Consider the following 23719-nt stretch of genomic DNA (forward strand, 5'->3'; position numbering starts at 1 on the left):
TGGTTCTACTTCCAATCCACATGCATCAAACCAACATATAACCCATTCAAACACAATTCACAACCACACAACACCAACTACATAATTTTTACATCATTATTTCCTTACTTCCCTTCAATGGCCGAATTCTACATCGATTCATACTCAAGGGTTTTAAATTCAATTCAACACTTCCACACATCATACAATCCTATAATTAACTCATACAAATACTCCGCAACTCAATTACACAATCCTATAATCATGCCATTTCACAAAGTCTTGAAATTCCATCACAAATTTTGCTTGTTACCAAACATTTTATCAATAATTTTTATGAGTTCAATCACTATAAAACATCATTCTAAGACACTTTTATCTAATGTATATTTTCAATTTAAAGTCCCCAACTACCTCAATTCATGCAAGCAAGCTCTAGGGTTCACAATTTAAATCAACCAATTCTTCCAATGAAAAATGTGAAAACTTACCCACAATCAAGGCCTAAGACTCCTCCAAGTGATATCCAAGCAATGACTTAATCAAACAACCCAAGAACACCAAATCTCCTCAAATTTTCGTGGTAATGTGTGGTAATTTTCTCTCAATCTAGTGAGTTTCAAGGGTTATGGATAGTTGTGTTTGGATGATTGTTTACTTGAACTTTGATGACAAACTTTGTTGAATTTGATGGCTAAATCACCAAGAAAATCCAACAAGAATTCCTCCCCTAAAAGACTCCATGGTCGCGGGTTGATGAAAGAGAGGAAGGAGGGAGATGAGTGAATAGTGCCACAATGCCAAGTTGTCATCTTATAACTTAAGTGGGTGGGTCCCACCGCCACTTCACGCGATTCAAATTAATTCAAATATTTCGATTAATTCACTAAACGTCCATTTATTCCTAGACTATTTAGAAATTCCAATTTTTAACATTAACCATTGTCCTTTAATTGTCCTTGATCAGATGAATCTGGAGTTTTCCGGTCGGTCGGTGAAATCACAGTTTTAAGCTTTATGCGCGCTGTGGGCACGCTTATCCAAAAACCCTAATTTCAATCAATTTTCACCAGAAATTGTAATTCCTCGCCTATGTAACATTTATAAATTATTTCCAAATCTAGAGCTCAAAATTCATTCGACACGCTTTACGGTGCAACTATACTACGATATTTTTACACGGTAAAAATATTTTTCATCATTTTTCCAGAAATTTCCCTAACCACTCAATTTTTCGTTCTGAATCCATTTACAGGGTTAATTTTCCTATTTGAAACCTTCTACTCAAATTTTCTTTCCTAGAGTTACATGTTTGACAATTTACCATTTTACCTTTCTTATGTATTTTGACCCAAAACTCAGGATTTTTACTAATCCTACCTCTTAATCCATATTTTATATATAATTATATGTTTTAGAATTACGAGGTGTTATAGCATGCTTCGGGGAAGGAGACAAAGAGAAGACAAGAAAGAGATGAAAATGAGTGTGGGACACTATGACGCACCAACACTTCAAAATATACAAGACTTAACTATTCACATCATTCATTACATAGTAATTAATCAAGTCATATACAAGACTTAACCATTTAATGATTCCACTTTCCATACTTATATGCCAATAATATGCCCAACACAAGTCTAGACCATTAATTACATAATTACAAGTTTTAGTTCATAAGGAATTGTTATCTTACAACAAAATCAACTATGTGATTTAAGCACTTCAATCAACTTGGAATTACACTCTAAGGCAACTAAGATAACTTGTATTATTTTCAACTCATCCTAGCTATATATATTTCCTTTATGGCTGTGACATACATAGGGTACATAAGGTGTTCATTTGTTCCCTAAGTCCACAATAATTCATTAGACACTTAGTTCATTAATAAACTCTCTTAGATTAAGGCCTTTTCCACTTAACTTACAACTATCAAGACATTTATCATCAATATATGTCATTCATAACCTTGGACATTAATTATTATAAGTAACTAAGGGGTTCCCATAAACCTATTTAGCCTAAATCTCACTTTTACGATTTTTCTATAACTGTACACGCTTCTATTTTCTAGTCACTATGCATAACCCACTTACTATAAAATTCTCATCTTTTAGTATGTTAATCTAGACTCAATTACCTTTTCAACAAGGTATCACATGACTCATTTGGAATTCTCTAGCTCTGATTATCATCGTTTGAAGTTGGACAAGAAAAATTGTCTGCAAACTCCAAACAGAGCCTCAAACATCCCTCACCATTTCTGCGATTCTGGAAAATATACTAAACCAATTGTCTCAAATTTTTATACATCAAATTAGACACCTTCAGATTTAATTCGATATATAATGAGCCTAATTTGAGTAAGAAATGAGGTAGAAAAAAATTCGTGGAAGATGCAACCACGTACAGCCCCTGCACATGGCCTCCCTGGGCAGTCTCGACTCAATTAGACCTACAGAATGTTACACATCTTCAAATGGTACCAAATTTTGACACCACATATCTGACATCTCAAGCTTCAAAATGATGTATGGCACATCCTTATTGAACCTTTATGGAAGGAGATATGCTCTCACAAAATTAGCCTAAAAATTGGTCATTTAACCCCAAGTGTGTTTAATTAGCAAATCCTAATTATCTTTGGTTAGGAACTCCAAGTCACTTTAATTTTAGGATTTTTCTATTATTAGGTCACTTATACATTCTCACATAGTCACATTAGGTCTTAGTTCATTAGGTTCACTAATTACATAATTAGTGCTTCTAAACCTTCATTAGGTCCATTTTAGGGTTTTTATAGTTAATTAATCCTTTATGCATGATCCACCTCACTTTAACCCTTGATTAGTATCCTAATTAGGCCTTAAACCAATTTTTACATACTAACCCTAATTGATCCCTAATTGGCTGAATTGTTTAGGTGCTATAAACAAGGTTTTTAGCTTGTCTACTTCACCATTTCTTTAATTAATTAAGCCCTACACTTAATTAGTTCACTAATCCACTATTTAATTAAATTTTAAACATAAAATCCTAATTATACTCATTAGGGCAAAATTGACATGATAGTGTCATTAGGGTTTAAATTCCATCCTTAATCAAGATTAGTGTTCTTAAGCTTAAAGGTTAGATTTTTAACATTATCCTTGGTTCAACTCATGATTCTCCACACTTTCCAACATCAAGAACTCATTTTTATCAAATTACAACATCAATCCCACAAAGAACCCATGTTGGCCAAATCATATTGGTGGGTGTGGGAGAGTTTTAGTCACAATTTTTCCAAGTAACCATGCTTACTTCTTCAAGTTAGCTCCAAGGCTTCAAGCTTCTACTTTTCTTTAACAAAGATGCATCATTTCCACTACGAACACACTTTTAACAAAGACTCAAAGTTAGAACTCAAGAACACAACTCAAAGGTGAAATTTTTCAAGAAAAAGATTCAAGAGACTTACACTAAAACTCAAGGAAACAAATTATACAAAAAAAAACTCAAAGAAACAAGCACCAAGGAGTGTTCTTCCAAGAGAACTCAAAACAACATCTCCATGGCATGAAAAAAACTCCAAAACCATTGCTGTTTGGGAAGGGATTAACCACGAAAATTTGGCTACCAAGAACATGAGAAAATATAATTCATATATATATATATATATATATATATATATATATATAGGAAAATTATTTTCTCATGTTGTTGGAGATTGTTTTCTCATGTTGTGAGGCATTGAAATCTGTGCTATTTTATTTTTATTTTTTTAACAAGTGGTGGGAACTACCACTTGTTGTGTCTGTAACATAAGAGATGTTATCTCATGTAATATGAGAAAAGAGAAATTCCTATATATATATATATATATATATATATATATATATATATATATATATTTTAAAGTTTAATGTTTGTCATTTAAAATGATGGTCCTTTTAAATGAATGTAATGTATTTTTTTAAATTTTAAATTACAAAATTTTCTCTACACTTTTTCTCTCTCATAACTTATTTCTTTATCTCTTTTAAAAGGATATAAGTGTGTGTCCTTTTTCCTATATATTATGATTGAGTTATAAACTCACAGGACATAGATATAGTTGAAAAGCAATACAAATAAATCCCAATAGGACATGTCCTGTACGCGAATTTCATTGACAAAAAAGCATGGTTAACCCCTTTAAAATGGACCTAACCAGCAGACATAATGAACATTCATCTTTCTAATGTGCCCAAGTACATCTCAAAGAACACATAAAAAAAAGTGGTGTACTTTGGTGAGGCAAGTCTTCAACTTCAGTCTCAGCAAGTTGCAGCATATCTGGGCACTCGGCAGGGGCATTATCGGAAACTAAAAATGAGGGCATATCTACGCTACAATACTAACTACACTATGATTCTACTTTCCACAAACCCTACGAACCTGATTCTCCACATAAGAACGCCATCAAATCTCCACCGTTCTATTCAGAGAAACTCAAATCAAATCGTTGATCTTGGCCCCCTTCTCTCTCTCTCTCTCTCTCTTCAATCCCAAGATAGCCGATGATGTAATCAGCAATTGGTTTTTCCTTTTCTGTTGCAAATTCTCAGACTCCATTTTCTACTCGGCGCCAACAACAATTAATCTCGAGAAAACTTTAAACCCTTTATCGTTTTCAGTGATATTTAGGGTTTCTTCAAATTTCCCATTTTTTTTTTTTATCTGCATCTCATTTTTCGGTGAAATTTCAGAAATTTCCGAGCCCTGAATCCGTTTCGCGACTTGGGTCTCCATGAACGACCAGCCCCAAATGATGGGTCAGTCTCAGATCTTGCATAACCACCAAAACTACATCGTTTGGCATCATCTACCGCCGCCGTACCAACCGGAAAACCCGGCCGTGTTCCCTCTCCTGCCGGCGTTCAATGCTCAGCCGCTTCGGCCGCCGGCGAATCCTCCGGGTCGGCTCAACTGGAAGGGAAACAAATCCGACAAGCGCAAGGAGTTCCGCCGCAAAGACAGTATCGGGTCGGGTCCGGGTTACAAAACCGGTAACCCGAGCGAGTTGCAATCGTGGGCGGCAAACAGCTCCGGCTCCAAGGGTCGTCGGTTCCATCAGCAGAAGAGGAAATTCGGGCGACTCGCCGCCCCGTTCGCGCCTAGGAACACGACGTCGTTTATAATTCGGGCCAAGAAATCCGGCGGCATAGCGTCGCTGGTGTCGCCGTGCCCGGTGACGCCGGCTATTCTGCCGACGCCGATGCTGTCACCATCGACGGAGGTGGTGTTCGAGACGGCAAAGGAGGAGTGGGGGGTCGACGGCTACGGCTCAATGAAGGGCCTGATCCGGCTCCGGTCCGGCAAAGGGGATTCTGATGAAGATTCCGACGAAATTGACGGCAGTGGAAGCGAGCGTGTGGAGGTTGAGAAGAGATTAGACCATGATTTGAGTAGATTTGAGATGATATACCCAATTTCCGGTGATGAGCAGAGTTTGGAGAACAGGGTTGATGAACAAGACACGCATATTGCTCAGCTGGAAGTGGAGAATTTAACACTGAAAGAAAGGATTTTTCTTATCGAAATGGAATTGGGTGAGTTGAGGAGGCGAGTTCTGTGCTTGGAGACTGATGGTTTTGGGGGTGGGGGTGGGGGTGGGGGTGGCTGTGGCAGTGGCAGTGGCAGGGTGCTGGAGAATTTCGACAATGATCTCGCCGGTGGAGATGTTTGCTCTGAGAAGAGTGTTGGAAACGGTGATGATGGTGGTGGTGATGATGACAATGGTGATTGTGTTTGATTGAACTATATATGCAGTTAATTCACCATTCACCATTACTTGGGTTGCAAGTTTCTTTCTTTGAATGCCAGAAGGAATGTTATGTTTGTAAATGAGACTGTATATAATTTTCTAGGTTGATAAATGTAGCAGTTTCAGTTTAGTTTAGTTTAGTTTAGTTTAGTTTAGTTTAGCTTAGCTAAGTTTAGTTTGCTTTGTTAATTTCAATTCTCTTTTGTTACCTAACTCTTTGGATGAACTTGGGTTGTGACTTGTGACAGATTAGGACTTTAAAACTCCCCTGAATAAGAAATGGACAGTGCTGTGCCTCTGCCTTGTTAGAACTAGAGAATTTGTTTGTTTTGTTTTTTTGCTAATTGACTCCTCAGTTTCTTTGGCATGCTTTTTGGTGTTCATTTCAATCAGTATTCAGAGGGTAATAGAGCTATGTTTTGCAAGAGAATGGCTAGGCTATATGTGGCTAGTGCTCTTTTTGCCAAAGGAGAATGATTTTGGTTCTTAATTCTTATCATTTCATGTTTTATTTTTTATTTTTTGACATGGAAAACTCTGTTAGCAGACTCTGCACACAGCAGCAGTGGAAGACTAGTAGCAGGAACTGGAGCATCTGGATTTTGTTGTTGTACTTTCCATAATTTTTTTATGTGGATCCATTACTTTCACATAGTTTCATTATTTTGAAATACCATCCTTCAGCAAATCGGAAGATCCAAATCTGCATTATCTGTTTTGTTGTCCATCGCACGCGACGTACATGTCGAAAATTTCTTCGTGTTACGGATTTGTTGAGTTTTCGGATTTATTGAATTTTCGGTGCATCTTGTGATATGTATCTTATTTTTATCAAATTATTAATAAATAATTTATTTTAAAATCAGATAATAGAATAATTTAATAAAAATTAAGACACGTGTAATGCATCGAAAATTAAATACATCCTAACCCCCGAAAATATTCTCGTACATATCACGATCAAGATCAAGTACTTGTGGCTTTGTGCTATGTACCACGAATTGCCTCCGATAGATATTTCTTTTTAGTTTTTTTTTTCTTGAAAAAAAAAATGAATAAAAAAAAGGATAGGTTATTTTACTTGTCTTTTTTTCTGTCTGTCTTTGTCTATCACTCTCACCGTTAGAACATAATCTCAAGAAGAGAGAAAGATAAATGTTAGTTAAGATTCTGATCTAATGCTGTTTTAGAGTGATAGACAAAGATAAGCAGAAAAAATGATAGATAGAATAACTTACTCTTACAAAAAAAAATAAACAAAGTCTATAATATTTTGGGTGACATTAATGTTTAATTTTTAAAATCAAAATCAAATAAATTAACGTATAATGTCGTTTATCTTTTTCTTTTCTCGATCAGGTTATTTCACAGCTCAAAAGTGAAGTTACTCACAATAAGAAGAATAAAATCATCATCTTTGTTGATCAAAGGAAGTGAACCTTGAATCGGATGGGAAGACTAGCTTCGCGATCATTGCAGAAGATGATGCGGTGAGTTGGAGGTTTGTCTTTTTTTTTTAGAATTATTTTAATTTTATAAAAATTTCAAAAATTTATATTTTGGCCACTTGGCTGTGTCAGACACGGTCAAAATCGCATGTCGAGATAGTCAATGTGTCACAAAATATTGACTGCGTGCCAGATGCATGTCAGAGCATGTCAAACACCGACACGTGTCTGACACACATTTTTTTAAAGAAATCACGTGTCGATGCTTCCTAGGTTGGCATCATGAATTGAACAAGAGGCATAATGTGTTAATTTTTTGATATTTCTGTGTCAATTTGAACGGTTGTTGAAGGAACCTCTTGTCGATTAACAAATCAATGCAATTAACGGCTTAGAATAACACTTTCTAGCATATTGTCCCAAGGAAATTTGAACTTATAGAGCATCTAGCTTAGACAAAACACCCTCGTACTGACTTGTGCAAGAAAGTGATGTTATGGGTTTGCATATTAATTACCCATAGACCTCTAAAGGCCATCAAATTATAGATTTAGTCTCATGAAATAAGTTGAAGATAACAATGTGTTTTCGTATCACCTATATAAAATTATGTTGTAGTCGAGCTATCTCATCACAAGTTGTATTTAGAAGTAGGGAATGCTACATATACTTCAATATGACCGAACTGATTTTCAAGCTAAGCCTTTTAGTGTGAGATATGGTTGTCGCAAAATGACTGTCCACATTGAAAAAAATCAATTTTCCTATGTAGTCTCACATTGCTCACTCCTCATTCCTTCCTCCTCCCTTCCCTCTATATAAAGAGTTCATCCCCCTTCCTTCCAACTCACACTCTTGGAGACCCAAAATACAAGACACTTTGGCTTGGTTCAAAACTAAGTTAGTGTCGTAGTAAAATTTTAATAACTAATTTTCTCTACTTTTTTTTCCTTTCTAGGAAATTTGGGGGGATTTTCTACGACTTGGCTCCATACACCAAGTTTTGATCATCATTGAGGTAAGTCCATTTACCTCCTCTTTAGTTAATAATTTTATTTTTTATGTATGCTTTTATATTCTTTATTTGTTAAAAATTTTCTTATAATTGTCTATTATTTTATGTTTTTCGTGTTTTATTAGAAGTTTTCTTATAAACCTTAGAAATTATATTATGGATTGATTTGGGCGTGATGCCTTGTTGATCTCACAGTTTTTTGGGTCATTTTGGTTGAGACAACTTGATGATCCAAGTCTATTTCAAATTTATTATTTTATTTGTTTATTTTAGGGATTAATTTTGGGGTTACGTCTTGTTAATCTCCTAGCTTTTTGGGTCATTTTAGTTGAGACAGCTTGATGACCCAAGTCTATTTCAAATTTATTATTTTGTATTATTGTTTTTCTTATAATTAGGGATTAATTTTGGCGTGACGCCTTATTAATCTCGTAGTATTCTTCAGGTTATTTTAGTTGTGACAGCTTGGTAATCCGAAGCCTTTAAAATAATTTCTTTAAAATTATTTTCAAAAATTAAAACCAACCAGTACACAAATAATTTTTTAAGAACTACGTAGCTTTGAATTCCTCACTGCACCGGAGGATACGTCGGAGCCAAGTTTATTTTAATTATTTGTGCGAATTCATAATAGTTTTTATATATTTGCTTTACTTTCCTTTAGTTTGTTATTTTACTTCATTTTGTCTTTCTCTTTTTATTTTGCAATTTTTTTATATAAAAACTTTTTTCTCCAGAAATATCACTGCTGAAATGACTGAGAAAATAATAAATATTAGTGGTTTTACTCCTACCACTAATCTTAGGAGATACCTAGGTGCTATGATGAAGCATGGCAGAGTCAATAGAATCCTCTATGGAGATATCTCGGACAGAGTAAATAACAGATTGAATGGTAGGGCAAGCCTCAATCTTTCCATGGCTGGAAGGGTTATTCTTGCAAAATCTGCCATCTCTTCCATCCCCTTGTTCCAGATGCAAAGTGGCATCATTCCCCTAGGAATTTGAGATGACATAGAAAAGCTCCAAAGAAAATTCATATGGGGAGATTCCAATTCAAAAAAGAAAGCTCATGTCATTTCTTGGGAACAAATATGTATCCCTAAGAATCTAGGTGGTCTCAGGCTAATGCGGCTAAAAAAACAAAATGAAGCCTTTATGCATAAAATGGCTTGGTCAATAATTAACTCCCCTGGTCAGCTCTAGACTCAAATTCTTATTGCCAAGTATGGTAGACAAAAGGATTTGACTGGCTCCCCATCATGTAAATCGTATGACTCAAATTTATGGAGAAATCTTTGCAAAATCTGGCCTAACATGTTGAAAGGCCTTGTCTGGCAAGTTGGTGATGGACAAAAAATTAATTTCTGGTTTGATAACTGGATTGGAGAGATTCCCAGGCTGATTGATGTAGCTAAATATCAACCTCATCCTCTCCTGTTATCTGAATGTGTTGCTGAAGTTGTTGACAACATTACAGGAACTTGGAATTCAAATTTCATTTCTAAATTTTTTGAATATGATGTTATTAAGCTTATTTCAGCCATCCCTCCCCCTTCTAGTTGTGCTGGTGTTGATAGTTTAATGTGGAAAGATTACAACCCATCCATTTCCCTTGTTAAACAAGCATATATTAGAATATCTAAATCTGTTATTAGCTGTACTGACTTTCCTTGGAGCAGGATATGGAGTTGGAAGGGCCCAGAAAAAAATAAATTACAAATTTGGAAGATGTCTTATGGCAGAATGCTCACCAGGAATAGAACTGCTCTTTGGGGTTCTGGCTCGGATAGATGTGTCTCATGCAAAGATAAAATAGAATATCCTTTACACGTCTTCAGAGACTGCCCAATTGCTGCAAGCCTTTGGAATGGACTAAGCTGGTCCTCCTTCCATACGGTTTCTTCACTGAACAAGATCATGTGAATTGGATGAAGCTGAATATTAATCACCTAGTTGGAGGGCATGCAGATTGGAGAAGTTTGTTTTTCATTGGATGCTGGTTCCTTTGGCTTTGGAGAAATAAGGAAATACATGAACCTGATTTTAAAAGACCAGAGAATTTTTCTGCTGAAGTTTTAAAATATCTTCATGATATTAACCAATCTATTGCTAAGCCTCAGACCGGTTCGACTGCATATATGTCATCTTCTAGTACCTCACTCTAGGTTAGACCTCCTCCTAACTGGGTAAAATTAAATGTTGATGGGTCTATGTCTTATGGAAAAGCTGCTGCTGGTGGGCTTATTCGTGACTATAATGGTTATTGGCTAGGCGGTTTTAAATCTTTTCTGGGGTGTTGTTCCCCTTTCCTTGCTGAGCTCTGGGCTATTCACAATGGTTTAGAGTTTGCGTAGTGTCATGGTTATAAAAATTTATTAGTTGAGAGCGACTTTTCTCAAGCTATTAGATTGCTTACCGTACCTGGTGGTAATGACGCTCGAGAACTGCATTTAGTGGTTAGGATTCCAGCACTTATTCATAGATCTTGGAATGTCAAATTTAATCATGTTGTCAGAAGTGGTAATTCTTGTGCCGACTGGATTGCAAAGGCTGCTCTATCTTGCCCCTTGGGTACATTGGAGATAGTCTCTCCTGACTAGGCTGTCCAGAAGCTGATCTCAACGATGCTATTGGATCTTCCAGCCAGATTTGACTTGTTGCTCCTGATTAGTTCCTTTATTTTCATTTAAATTTTCTTCTTTTCTTTTGTTTTTTTTTGTTTTCTTTTTGGGGCCTTGCCCCTGTATTGTATAAAAAAAAAAAATTACAAGGGGTAAGGGTTGTGAAACCCCCTTTTTCTGATTATTTGACCGATGCAATTTTTTGAATTACTATTTATTTATTTTTATTTGATGGGACAAAATTTTAGATGTTAATTTTTTCCAACAATCAAGTACGCACTATCTCAGATCCCATTGAAACATATTCCTATGCAGAACTGAAAACAAGAATCCATTAAAATCCATTTTTCAAAGATGATTTGTAGGTTAAGCCTATCCCTATGTGTTGCAGAAAATAACTAAGTTAGTTCTAAACAACTCAACCAACTCATAATTCATAGTATTGGTCTAATCTGAAATAACTTTCTTGCAAATTAAAACGACCAATTTTGACTACAAATGGCCTTTATATAAATAAGATAATTAGATAAAAAATAAAACTAAGCAACTAATTGAAAATTAAAGGCAAATATTAAGTATCCAGTATGTGCCACGTGATTGGGTCTTATATCTATCCCATCAAATGTTGTTTTTATTCCCTAACTAACAAAAACTAGAAAAACAAAATAAAAAACCTCTATAAAAAAACCATGTCTGATTACAATACAAGGTAGAGGCTAGATTTAAAGAGAAGAGAATAAGAAAATAGCTCCACGATGTAAATTAAAGTAAATAACTCAAAATAAAATCAAGAACAATAATAATACAATTGGCACACATAAGACTTTTAACGTAAAGAAATCTTAAACGGAAGAAAAGATCATGGGACCCAAATCTTTCACAGCCACCAAACAATGGTAATGAGTGCACAATACTAGAGGAATTGAAATACAACGATGTATCAAGTGTAGGGAACACTTGCTTAGCAGTTCGTTCTGAACAAATTTAACCGTTAAATTTGTCGGAGAAGAGCAACAGTTAATTATATTTCACTCTTTTCTTTCTCTCGATGCAACCTTCTTTCTCTTGCTCTTATTTTTTCGTTGTTATAAGGATCAAATTCTATATTTCTCTCATTTTCTTCATGTTTTTGGGCTTTGGCCCACAAAAGAAAGAAATAGGATCACGGACCCAAAAAGATTCCTCTATTGTGCATTCTCCAACAGCTTTTTCTTTCAGGCTTTCTTCACTGGCTGTTTGTGGTAATTTCTGTGTAGGTTCTTCATCAGCAACTTCTTCTCTTGTTGCACAATCTAAATGGGTGCCATACTCGCACTCGTGCCATTAATTCTGATATAACCAATATTATAATTAAATCAGATAAGATTCCATAACAGATGTTACAAAGCAAGATTGCATATATATATATATATATATATATATATATAGAGGGTTAGGATCATTTTACACCAGTGTAAGTTACACTCTCAATCTTGACCATTGATCTCACTTATATCTAAGGACTCTAATTTCTTACTAATGTGAGTCATTGGATACAAGTGGATCAATGCTCAAGATTGAGTGTAAGACTTCAAACTTTTCTATCATGGCATGATTGTCTGCAGTGAACAAAGAAATTTTAAGCTTGAAAATAGGAACTTGTGTCTGCATTAGCAGTAGGACAAGTCAGTTAAAAGACTTTAGTTTTGGGTGACTATTTATTTGTTCTGGATTTCAAGAGGAGTTCAATAATTGTTAGTTGTTTGGTTAACACTGACAATGCAATTGATTCCTCAATTACATTTCAAAGTTCATCTTCGCCTTGTTTGTTTGGTACATTTTTAAATAGTCTTTATTACCTATATCCTAAATACCATTGAATTTATTATGTTGAATTAAAGAATGATGAACAAGAACATTCACCAAAGAAATAAAAGTTTCAAATGAAATATATTTTTGACCTTTATGATTGAGTTAGATTACCTCAAATAAGAAATATGATTTAGTTAAAAGAGAGATAGAAAGTTCTATAATCTTTGAGCTAAAAGCTATATGTAAGTCCTATTTGGAAGATAAAATGGTTAAGCAATCTTACAAGGTCGAAAGGATTTGCACAACCCTTCAACTAGAATTAGTATATACTATTGTATGTGGACCAATTAGCGTTCATGCCAGAATAGATTACGAGTACTTCATTATATGATTTGTTGCTCTGGATTTAGACAGATAAACGTAGTGTGCCATAAGTGTAAAGCTTTTGAAAATTCCAAGAGGTTTAAGTCTGAGGTAGAAAAATATCTAGGTATTCAAATCAAAATACTTTGGTTTGACTGAAGTTTTGAATACTTTTCTCGTACGTTCAGGCTTACCTGATTTAAGAGGGGATAGTTTTCACAACTGTCAACTCTAGGAACGTGTTAGTTGAACAAAGATACAGTATGCAAAAATCAAATATTTCTAGACTTGGTGAAGTCCATGTTTAGTTATTCATCCTTGCTAATGTCATTCTGGTGAGATGCCTAGGATAAGACAATGACATTCTTAACTTGATTCCATCTATGTCTATTACAGAGACACCTAACGAATTATGGAAAGCGTGCAAACCCAGTTCAAAACATATTCAGATTTAGGGTGCTCCAGCACACGTCCTTCAACAACGGTCAAATAAGATGGAATCTTGTACGAAAGTGTGCATATCTTTTGGCTACCCTAAGAGAACCGGGGGTGAGATCTTATTTAGTGCAAAGGACAAGATAATCTAAATGAGCATTCACGTGACTTTCTTAGAGAAGGACTAGATGAAAATTATAAGCTCTTAAGTAATGTTATTCTTGATGAGACTTATCCCAGATCAAGAATTTTCAAAATCTCTAAAAGCATCATCCTCTGTTCCCTTGATTGTTCAAAGAGGGGAAAAATATACCTCTAGGTGAACAAACACGGAAACTATAATTGGAAATTCAATATGATAATATATAAATGATACTAGTGAAAATATTAGTATCACATGTGGAAGAATAATATCAAGGAGTTGTTAAACACATAATATGTGGATGCTCAAGAAATTGAAGATTCACCATTTGACCCAATCGGATCTACCTGTAGATACATAATGTTTAGTGCGGTACATTCGTAGTGGGAGAGAACCTTGTTAACTCTCAAGTTGTCTCTTGTTGAGTGACATTGATCCCATTAGTTATGATAATGCACTAGAAGATGTTGTTGATTCAGTGTGCTTAAGCTATGAACTATGAGATGAAATACTTGTATTTCAACTCCGTTTGGTACCTAGTAAAGGCATCAAGATGGGTAAGATTTACTAGGTGCATGTGGACCTAAAAAGCAAAGAAAGGATAGTGATAAACCCTTAGTTCATCAGGTTTTTAAGCATGAATTAGTATCAATTTGTGTGATTAAAAGGATGGAAAAGAGGTTAATATCCTGGAAAGCCCTCAAATACAAGTTCTGAAAGCTTTGTTGAAAATTTACATTGTCTTGTAGGGAAATGAAGCTCAAAGAAGCAAAAGAGAGAAGGAAGAATGGGAGAATGCCAAGTGTTGAGCATTAAAACGTCCAAACAAAATGTTTTAGCGCACTGATGCATCATGAAGCCAAAAATTGCTGGTGCCGAGCGCTAAAACTTCCTGATCAAACGTTTTAGCGCTCTGTTGTTGGAAAATTTTCTGGTCTTGAGCGCTAAAACTTCCTGATCAAACGTTTTAGCGCTATAATGTGGGAAAAGATTATGGTCTTGAACGCTAAAACGTCCAAGTCAAACGTTTTAGCGTTGGAATCAGTTGAAAGCAGTTGGGCATCTGTCAAACATGGACGCTAAAACGCCCAACAGTGAATGTTTTAGCGCCCATGTCATTTTCTGGTTGTTATTCAGTTGTATTTTGTAACTCTATAAAAGGCAAGGGCCTTCACATTTTCTGACATCCTATCTCAGATCCTCTGATCTGACTCTTCACTTTCTCTGACTTTCCAAATTCTTTAGGATTAGTTCTTGTAATAGTTAGTACAATTTTATGTAACTGTAATTGAAGATTGAAGACTCAACCATCATGACAATGAAGTTTGATCTTTCTTCTTCTCTTGTTTATTCTTTCATTATGTCTGAGTAGAGTCCTTTGTAGTATGATTCAATGGAACTCAAGTGTGAATTTATGAATGGTTAATTGAATACTTTGTTTATCTCTTATGTGATGATATGAAGTTGTCTTTATTAATGCTTTCCATCAAGGAAGTAGTGTAGAACAGATATGTTTACATTATTTCTATAACTGACAATTTCATCATCAGTGTTCTAGTACTCAAGGGATTGATGCTAGGATTCTGATGTAATCTCAAAGATCTTAGTATTTAATGCATGTATTAAGAAGGGAATCACCAAGGGATTGGGGTTTCTGATTAATGTATCAATCAGGATAGTAAGGGTTTACATCTTGATGATAAGAAAAAGGTTGATTAACATCATATGAGAGATAATTCATAGTACGATTGATTCTTTCATAAGTTCATGCTTGAGGGATATTGATGTCTGACTACCTGTTTAAATTATAATTCACATTTCATTTGTTTTATCAAATTTTAATTTAATTCAATTCAATTTCTAGTGACAAGAAATCAATGCAATCAATAACTTTTTGTATGATTCAACTTAAGTATATATAGTTAATCAGTGTTTGTACACAAATCCTCGTGGGAACGATCTTTACTCATCATTTTATTACTTGTGTGACTAGTACACTTGCTAAATCCACAACAAGTTTTTGGCGCCGTTGCCGGGGATTTGTTCTTCAACATTGACAGACACCATTAGTATTTGAGATTGAATCTTTTATTTTTCAGCACTTTATATTTTTGTGTGAATCTTTGTTCAAAATCAATTCTGGTGTATGCGAGGTACTATTGATCCAAATTCTCTGTTGTTTGACCCAGAATTAGAAAGGACAATCAGGAAGAATAGGAAGGCAGCAAGAAGAAGACAGTTACAGGAAAGGGGTGAATCAAGTGTGACAGTTCAAGAAGAAATTATGGCAGAAAATCACAGACCACCACCACCACCACCACAGAGGACACTGGGAGATTACCTGACTCCCACTGTCATCCCACCCATTGGGAGTGTTGTTAGACTTACAGTGGAGCCCAATAATTTCGAATTGAAGCCTGCACTAGTACAGTTGGTGCAGAAGAAACAGTTTGCTGGAACCAGTGCAGAAGATCCATACCTGCATATTGAATTTTTTTTACTGTTGAGTGATACTGTGAAAATCAATGGGGTGACCAGAGATGCTATCTTGTTGAGGTTGTTCACTCATTCACTGAAGGATGATGCCAGGAGATGGTTACAGTCACTACCACAAGGAAGTATCACAACTTGGGATGATCTGCAGACCAAGTTCTTAGCCAGGTTCTTTTCAGCATCCAAGAGGGCAAAATTAAAGGATGAGATCACGGGGTTCAAGCAAAAAGAGTCAGAGTCTATCTATGAGGCTTGGGAGAGGTTCAAGATACTTTTGAGGAAATGTCCACAACACGGTATAGAAGTGTGGAATCAGGCAGCAATTTTCCTTCAAGGGTTGACAACCAACACTAGGACATTGGTGAATGCCACGGCTGGTGGTTCATTGACAACCAAGATCCCTCAGGAGGCCCTTGACATATTTGAGTCCCTAGCATCTCAGGAATTTGACAATGCTCCAGTGAGTGACAGAAGAACGAGAATTATGAAACTTGATGGCTATGATACTTTGTTAGCCAAGAATGATCAGATGATGCAAATGCAGAAACAATAACAACAACAACTGGATTCTCTCACTAAGCAGCTATCTTCTCAGAAGGTTGCTTCTGTGGACACTAATTCTGTGTGTGCCATTTGTGGGATGAGCCATGTTACAGATGATTGTAATTATGAGGGATCGGTTGAACAAGCAGAAGTGAATGGGGTATTGTATGATCAGAGGAACCACAACAACCAGGGGCAAAATGTGTATGTTCCACCATGGAAGAATAAAAATCAACACCCAGGGTTCAGTTACAGTTCCAATCATCAGTTGAATCCTCCACTGCATCCTCCTTCAACACACTCATCACAACAAGGTGATACCTCTGCATGGGAGAAAGTTTTTTCCCAGTTATCTAAGACTACTCAAGATTATATTCAGGGGTCAAATTCTTTCAGAGAGAAAACTTCTGCCTTCATGCAAGAGACAAAAATAGCATTCAGGAACCAGGAAGCATCTATCCGGAATTTGGAGACATAAATTGGGCAGTTGTCTAGACAGATATCTGAGAGGCCACAAGGAAAGTTCCCTGGTGATACCATGGTGAATCCAAAGGAGCATTGCAAGTCCATAATTACAAGAAGTGGGCTTGTGCTTCAACCGGTTAAGAAGAAAGTGGAAGAAAATAAAGATGAGGAGGAAGTTGTCGTTGAAGATGTTGTTGTTGAAAAAGAAGAAGAAGAAAAAGTTGAGAAAGATAAGAAAGAAGATGAGGTAGTCGTTGAAAATAATTCTTCACCCAAGAAGTTGATGAAGTGGGAGAAGAAGAAAATGGCTGATAAGCAGGACCAACCAATTAATTTGTCTCTATATGCCAAAGTTCCTTATCCTCAACGGTTGAAGCAGGAAATTTAGAAGCAGCAATATGCAAGGTTTCTGGATATTTTCAAGAAGTTGCAGATCAACATTCCATTTGCTGAAGCTTTGGAGAACATGCCACACTATGCAAAATTCATGAAGGATCTTCTGTCTAAGAAGAGGAAGTTGAATGATGGTGAGACTGTGGCATTAACAGAGGAGTGTAGTGCCCTGATTCAGAAGAAGCTTCCTCCAAAGTTAAAAGATCCAGGAAGTTTCAACATCCCTATTGCCATTGGAGATGTGGAAGTAGGAAAAACACTTTGTGATTTGGGGGCCAACATAAATTTGATGCCATTGTCTGTCTGTAGAGCTTTGGGGATTAACAAGTTGAAAGATACCAATGTTATTCTGCATCTAGCAGATAGATCCATCAAGAGACCAGAAGGGGTGGTAAAAGATGTTCTGGTCAAGGTGGATAAATTCATCTTTCCTGTGGACTTTGTGATACTTGATATGGAAGAGGAGGATACAGAAAGTCCTCTACTTTTAGGGAGGCCATTCTTAGCAACTGCAAGATCCCTGATTGATGTTGAACAAGGGAAATTAATGCTAAAAGTGAATGAAGAAACCGTAACCATTGATGTGTTTGAAGCCATTAAACATCCTGTTGATGTGGAGGATTGTTTCAGGATTGATATCATATAGGAGGTTGTGGAAGAAGTGATAGGAGAATAAGACTCTTCACTTGAGGAAGACAAATTTAAGGAAGAGTCAAGTGGGGAATATTATCAGGAGGAACCGGTAGTTGAAGAGCTTGAAAAGAAGGTAGATGACATTCCTAAGGGAGCACCTAAGGTGGAGCTTAAAAAACTACATTCAAATCTTAAGTATGTGTTCCTTGGAGATGATCAAACTTACCCAGCCATTATCAATGCATTGTTGTCTGAAAGGGAGGAAGTGAAGTTGATTGAGGTGCTCAAAAAGAACAAGACAGCCATGGGCTGGTCATTTTCAGATCTTAAGGGTATCAACCCTTCCTTCTGCACTTATAAGATATTGATGGAAGAGGAAGTCAAACCAGTGAGGCAACCACATAGAAGACTCAATCCCACTATGAAGGAGGTAGTGAGGAAGGAGGTGGTGAAGTTGCTTGATTCTGGGATGATTTATCCTATTTCAGACAGTGCTTGGGTGAGTTCAGTTCAGACAGTGTGTAATAGCCCGTTACGTACCAGTATTGTTAACATTGATCATGATATTAAGCGCAGTTACAACCTCAGCAATTCATTTATAAAAATGTGAGTAAACTTTTTCCGTTTATTACGCGAACGTTTAAAACAATAAAAACGTAATAAACTCAAGCTGTGATTATAACTGTAAACTCTTGCGGAATCACTACTTCAAACTAGTTATCTAATATGGGTTAACATTCTTAAGACACTAAGGGGTTCCCATAAACCCGCTTAGCCCGAAACCCATCCTATACATGTCTAAAAACCAATAACCTTCACTCTTTATCTTTACCCAAAGTGTTTAATAACTCATCAATGTTTCCTCATTTTTAATTATGTTATAGGTCTCTTCATTAGTTCCGTGTGGGTTCAAATCGCGCTCCAATCGGAGCTCTGTAGCTCGAGTTATGCCAATTTCACTAACTTATGTTTGTGTAGAAAATGGGTTGCGCGCTTAAGCGCGCAGAGCGCGCTCAAGCGCCCTCCACGAACCAGTTTTTCGCACGGCAGGGAGCTTAAGCGCCCACAGGCAGAAACAAATGGGATTTTTAGGCCACTAAGGGCGCTTAAGCCCCCAACTTGGGTGCTTAAGCCCCCCGCGGCAGAGGGTTTTTCCCACTCACAGGTGCATCAGCGCTTAAGCCCCCTGAGCGAGCTTAAGCCTCAATTTGCAGGCTTAAACCCCCTTCACTGGGCAAAATACTATCTCTTTATTTTTCATGTATCTTTCTTGGTATATTGTCCATAACTTGAGTTATACTAATCAAATTGACACAAACTTGGTCTTGTTGGAAAGGTAAGATGAAGGCCTACAACTTCCCAGAAGGCCAAGGGGTCCAATTCTATTATTTAGGGGCTGGAATTCTAACAACAACCTAAGCATATTTTAGAAATTTCGGCCGAACCTCCTTTGTATTTCCAATATTTTCCCATTTGAAAAAGGTTTTATGACCTCAAAATGTATCTAATAAGTAATGGGTGGCACACACAAGGACCAATAATGCCTTGGGGCTCTTACAACCTATCTCAGTTTATAGTAATTACACAATTAACATTATATTGCTTCTTTAACTAATACTTGGCGTATTTCAATCATCAAGTCCATTCGCATGCATATTCAAATCATACACTTAATCATAATCCTAATATAGGTCTAATGCCCTTTCATCATATCAATGCATTAATATTATACAAGGTTCAAATGTACTAATCCACCATTTTCTCAATTTACATTACACGACTCCAAAATGCCTCAAACACATATACGTGGCCATGGACAAGTCCCATGCTCACAAAATACATCATAAGCAAAAGACATATGTATATACATCAATTTCAAAAGACTTAAATATGGTCATGAAATACAAAGCATGGAAATATGTCAAAACCTAAGTTCAAATACTAACACTACGCTATGTGCATCAAATGGAATCCTTCAATATGTCATGCCCTCCAAATGCACCTTGTGCTCAACAGCTCCATGCTCAATCTAACCTGAAATGATGTCCCCAAACACGGGGTGAGATATACAAATATATCTCAGTAAACCAAGGGTACTAGAGGATCACTCCACCCCATGGCTCACTCTATGTGCAACAATAACATCATACAAATCACAACAACTGGGCACAAATCCAAGAACATCCACATCAGGATTCCGTTCAAGGACCCCATCATATAACTCCCAGGAATCTTCCTGGTGCCTCTCCCATGGATGAGACGAACCCCATGGCAAAACCCAACTGGAACTCCTCATGAGCCCTATCCAGCGGAAGTCCCACGTTTGGATCATCCCGGTACCGTCCCAGAGTCGGTTCCACGACAAAACTCGACCGGAATTCCCAAAGGATATCTCCAGCGGAAGTCCAAACCAACACACATCTACTGGCCAGAGATCACAAACAATGCACACAAACAGTAATGATGCATGAACATACATTTTCCACACCACATCATACAACACAAAATCCAACCACAACCTTCCACTAGGTGTGGTGGAGCACACAAGGGACTAAACCCTAGTTCCAAGGGTTTACCTCAACTCCGAAGCCAATGCTCCACAACGTAAGCTCCAAGCTTAATCCGCTTCTATAGCGTCCTTGCAAGTAACCTATAATGATCAAACAACATGATCATCAACACAATTTCAGGGCAACCAATTCACTTTCAATATACAATATCCAAAACCCATCCACTTAGGGTAAATGGCTAATCACACTTATTTTTCCTTAATCTTCATTATAGGTCAAGTTCTCACATACACATATATATTCAATGCTCTTCCATCCAAATCCACACATCACACCAACCTACCATTCATTTAAAACCAATCACAATCATACATCACCATTTATGTCACTTTTACATCATCAACCATTTATGATCACCATAGGTCGAATTCTTCAAGCTCGGGTCCCAAAGGATTTTCAACTCATTCCAACACTTCTACACATCCTATAATCATACAATTACTTCATACAATTGCTCCATAACTCAATTACACAATCCTATCAAAAATCCAAAATCACAATTTCATGGCATCATTCAAATTTCCTAAGTTATGAATTTATTTTCACCAATAATTTTTATTGCATTTCTAACTCAATTACATCATTCTAAGACATAATCATCTAATACACATTTTTCATTTCAGCTCTCTAACAACACAAATAATCCAATTTCACTCTAGGGTACAATTCATAAATCTCATGAATCAATCAATGGAAAGTGTTAAAACTTACTCAATAGGTCGGTCTAGGGCTCCTCCACATCATACTAAACCATTGTAGCATCCAACAACTCCATGAACACAAATCTACACAAAAGGGGCGTGACCTTTAGTGGAGTTTTTCTCAAAATATATGGAGATTCATGGCTTAAGACTACTACCAATGTGTTTGGATGGTGATTTACAACAAGTTTGATGACAAACTTTACTTGATTCGGTGAGATATTGATGGAGTTACAAAATATGAAAAATTTCAAGGTCCATGGCTATGGAGGAAGAAGCATCCGCGGGAGAGAAGAAGAGAAAGGAGAGAGAGTGTCATGCAATTGTGACTTTTAAGTCACTTAAACCATAGATGGGTCCCACATGCGATTTAACTTTAATCAATCACCTAATTTAAACCACAAATTCATAACCTACGTATTTTTCTCGTTCATGTCATATTTTTGTTTCCTAAAAATACTGACAATATTTTTGCGCTTATCGGTACAATTATATCGCAGTATTTTACACCGGAAAAATCACTATTCACCAAAATTTTCGAAACTTGCCCATCCACTCGATTTTTCATTCTGAATCCATTTCCGGCATTATTTTTACCATTTGAGGTCTTCTACTCAATTTTTCGTGTCTCGGGTTACGTGTTTGGCAAATGACCATTTTGCCTTTCTTATGCAATTTGACCCCAAACTCAGGATTTTCACTAACCCTACTCTTTTTATCAACATTCTCACATATAGTTTTATATTTAGAAATACGAGGTGTTATACAGTGCCTAAGAAAGGAGGGATGACTGTTGTGAGGAATGAGAACAATGAATTAATTCCTACAAGAACAGTCACTGGTTGGAGAATGTGCATTGACTACCGGAGACTCAACAAAGCAACAAGGAATGACCATTTCCCTATTCCATTCCTAGATCAAATGTTGGAAAGATTGACAGGACATGCTTTCTACTGTTTTCTAGATGGATACTCCGACTACAATCAGATAGCTGTGGCTCCAGAAGATCAGGAGAAAACTGCATTCACTTGCCCATATGGAATCTTTGCATACCGGAGGATGCCTTTTGGCCTATGTAATGCACCAGCAACTTTTCAAAGGTGCATGCTTTCCATATTCTCTGACATGGTAGAAAGACGTATTGAAATTTTTATGGATGATTTTTCTGTATTTGGTCCTGCTTTCATGCATGTCTAGAAAATTTAGATAGTGTTTTACAAAGATGCCAAGATTGTAATCTTGTTTTGAACTGGGAGAAATGTCACTTCATGGTGACAAAGGGTATTATTTTGGGACACAAGGTGTCCAACAGAGGGATTGAAGTGGATAAAGCCAAAATCTCTATTATTGAGAAACTACCCCCTCCCATTAATGTTAAAGGTGTGAGAAGTTTTCTAGGTCATGCAGGGTTTTATCGACTTTTTATAAAAGACTTTTCCAAAATTGCAAAACCTTTATGCAAGTTGTTAGGGAAGGATCAAGAGTTTGTGTTTACTGATGACTGCTTGCATGCATTTAATATCTTGAAAGAAAAGTTAATCACTGCACCAATAATCATGGCACCTGATTTTTCATTACCATTTGAATTGATGTGTGATGCCAGTGATTATGCTGTGGGGGTTGTGCTAGGCTAAAGGAAAGACAAATTATTGCATGTCATTTACTATGCCAGTAAAATTCTTAACGAGGCACACAAAAATTATGCTACTACAGAAAAAGAGTTATTGGCAATTGTGTATGCATTTGACAAATTCAGGTCATATCTGCCAGGGTCAAAGGTTATTGTTTACACTGACCATGCAGCTTTGAAGTATTTGTTAACAAAGCATGATGCTAAGCCCAGGTTACTCCGATGGATGTTACTTATGCAAGAGTTTGAAGTGGAAATCAAAGACAAAAAGGGAGTTGAAAACTTGGTGGCTGATCACTTATCCAGGATCACAGAGATAAATCTACAAGAGGGCCTGGAAGTGGTGATTAAGGAAGAGTTTCCTGATGAGAAAATACTGGCCATAAGCACAAAGTTTGTGCAGGATCAAGTTTTAACAATTAACACTCCACCGTGGTTTGCTGATTTTGCCAATTACAAAGCTGCTGGAGCCATGCCAAAGGATTTCACTTGGCAACAGAGGAAGAAATTTCTGCATGTTGTGAGGAGATACATTTAAGATGAACCATACATTTTCTATAGATGTTTAGATAGGGTAATCCGAAGATGCATTCCAGAGGAGGAACACAAAAATGTCCTATGGCATTGTCATGGTTTAGCCTATGGTGGACACTTTGCAGGAGAAAGAACAGTAGCAAAAGTTTTGATGAGTGGTTTCTAT

At 36.5% G+C, this 23719-nt stretch overlaps 1 protein-coding gene and 1 non-coding gene across 2 annotated transcripts; one reads left to right on the forward strand and one right to left on the reverse strand.

Annotated features, from left to right (window-relative positions):
- The first annotated feature begins 4409 nt into the window (after positions 1-4409).
- On the forward strand, positions 4410-6413 carry LOC133288729 (uncharacterized). Its single transcript, XM_061486547.1, has one exon. It carries the CDS (start codon positions 4757-4759, stop codon positions 5759-5761), a length of 1005 nt encoding a protein of 334 aa, XP_061342531.1. The 5' UTR covers positions 4410-4756; the 3' UTR covers positions 5762-6413.
- A 9864-nt stretch (positions 6414-16277) lies between these two features.
- LOC133288732 (small nucleolar RNA R71) lies at positions 16278-16384 on the reverse strand. The gene has a single exon (XR_009748395.1). It is a non-coding gene; the product is annotated as a small nucleolar RNA R71 (small nucleolar RNA).
- Positions 16385-23719: the final 7335 nt, after the last annotated feature.

This window comes from Gastrolobium bilobum, unplaced genomic scaffold, assembly GCF_033153095.1.
Source record: "Gastrolobium bilobum isolate Gb01-03AN ecotype WA unplaced genomic scaffold, APGP_CSIRO_Gbil_v1 utg3094, whole genome shotgun sequence".
Classification (NCBI taxonomy): Eukaryota; Viridiplantae; Streptophyta; class Magnoliopsida; order Fabales; family Fabaceae; genus Gastrolobium; species Gastrolobium bilobum.

Bases quoted from the DNA above. Each gene is read 5' to 3' on its own strand.
- LOC133288729 (XM_061486547.1), top strand. From the start codon at position 4,757: ATGAACGACCAGCCCCAAATGATGGGTCAGTCTCAGATCTTGCATAAC.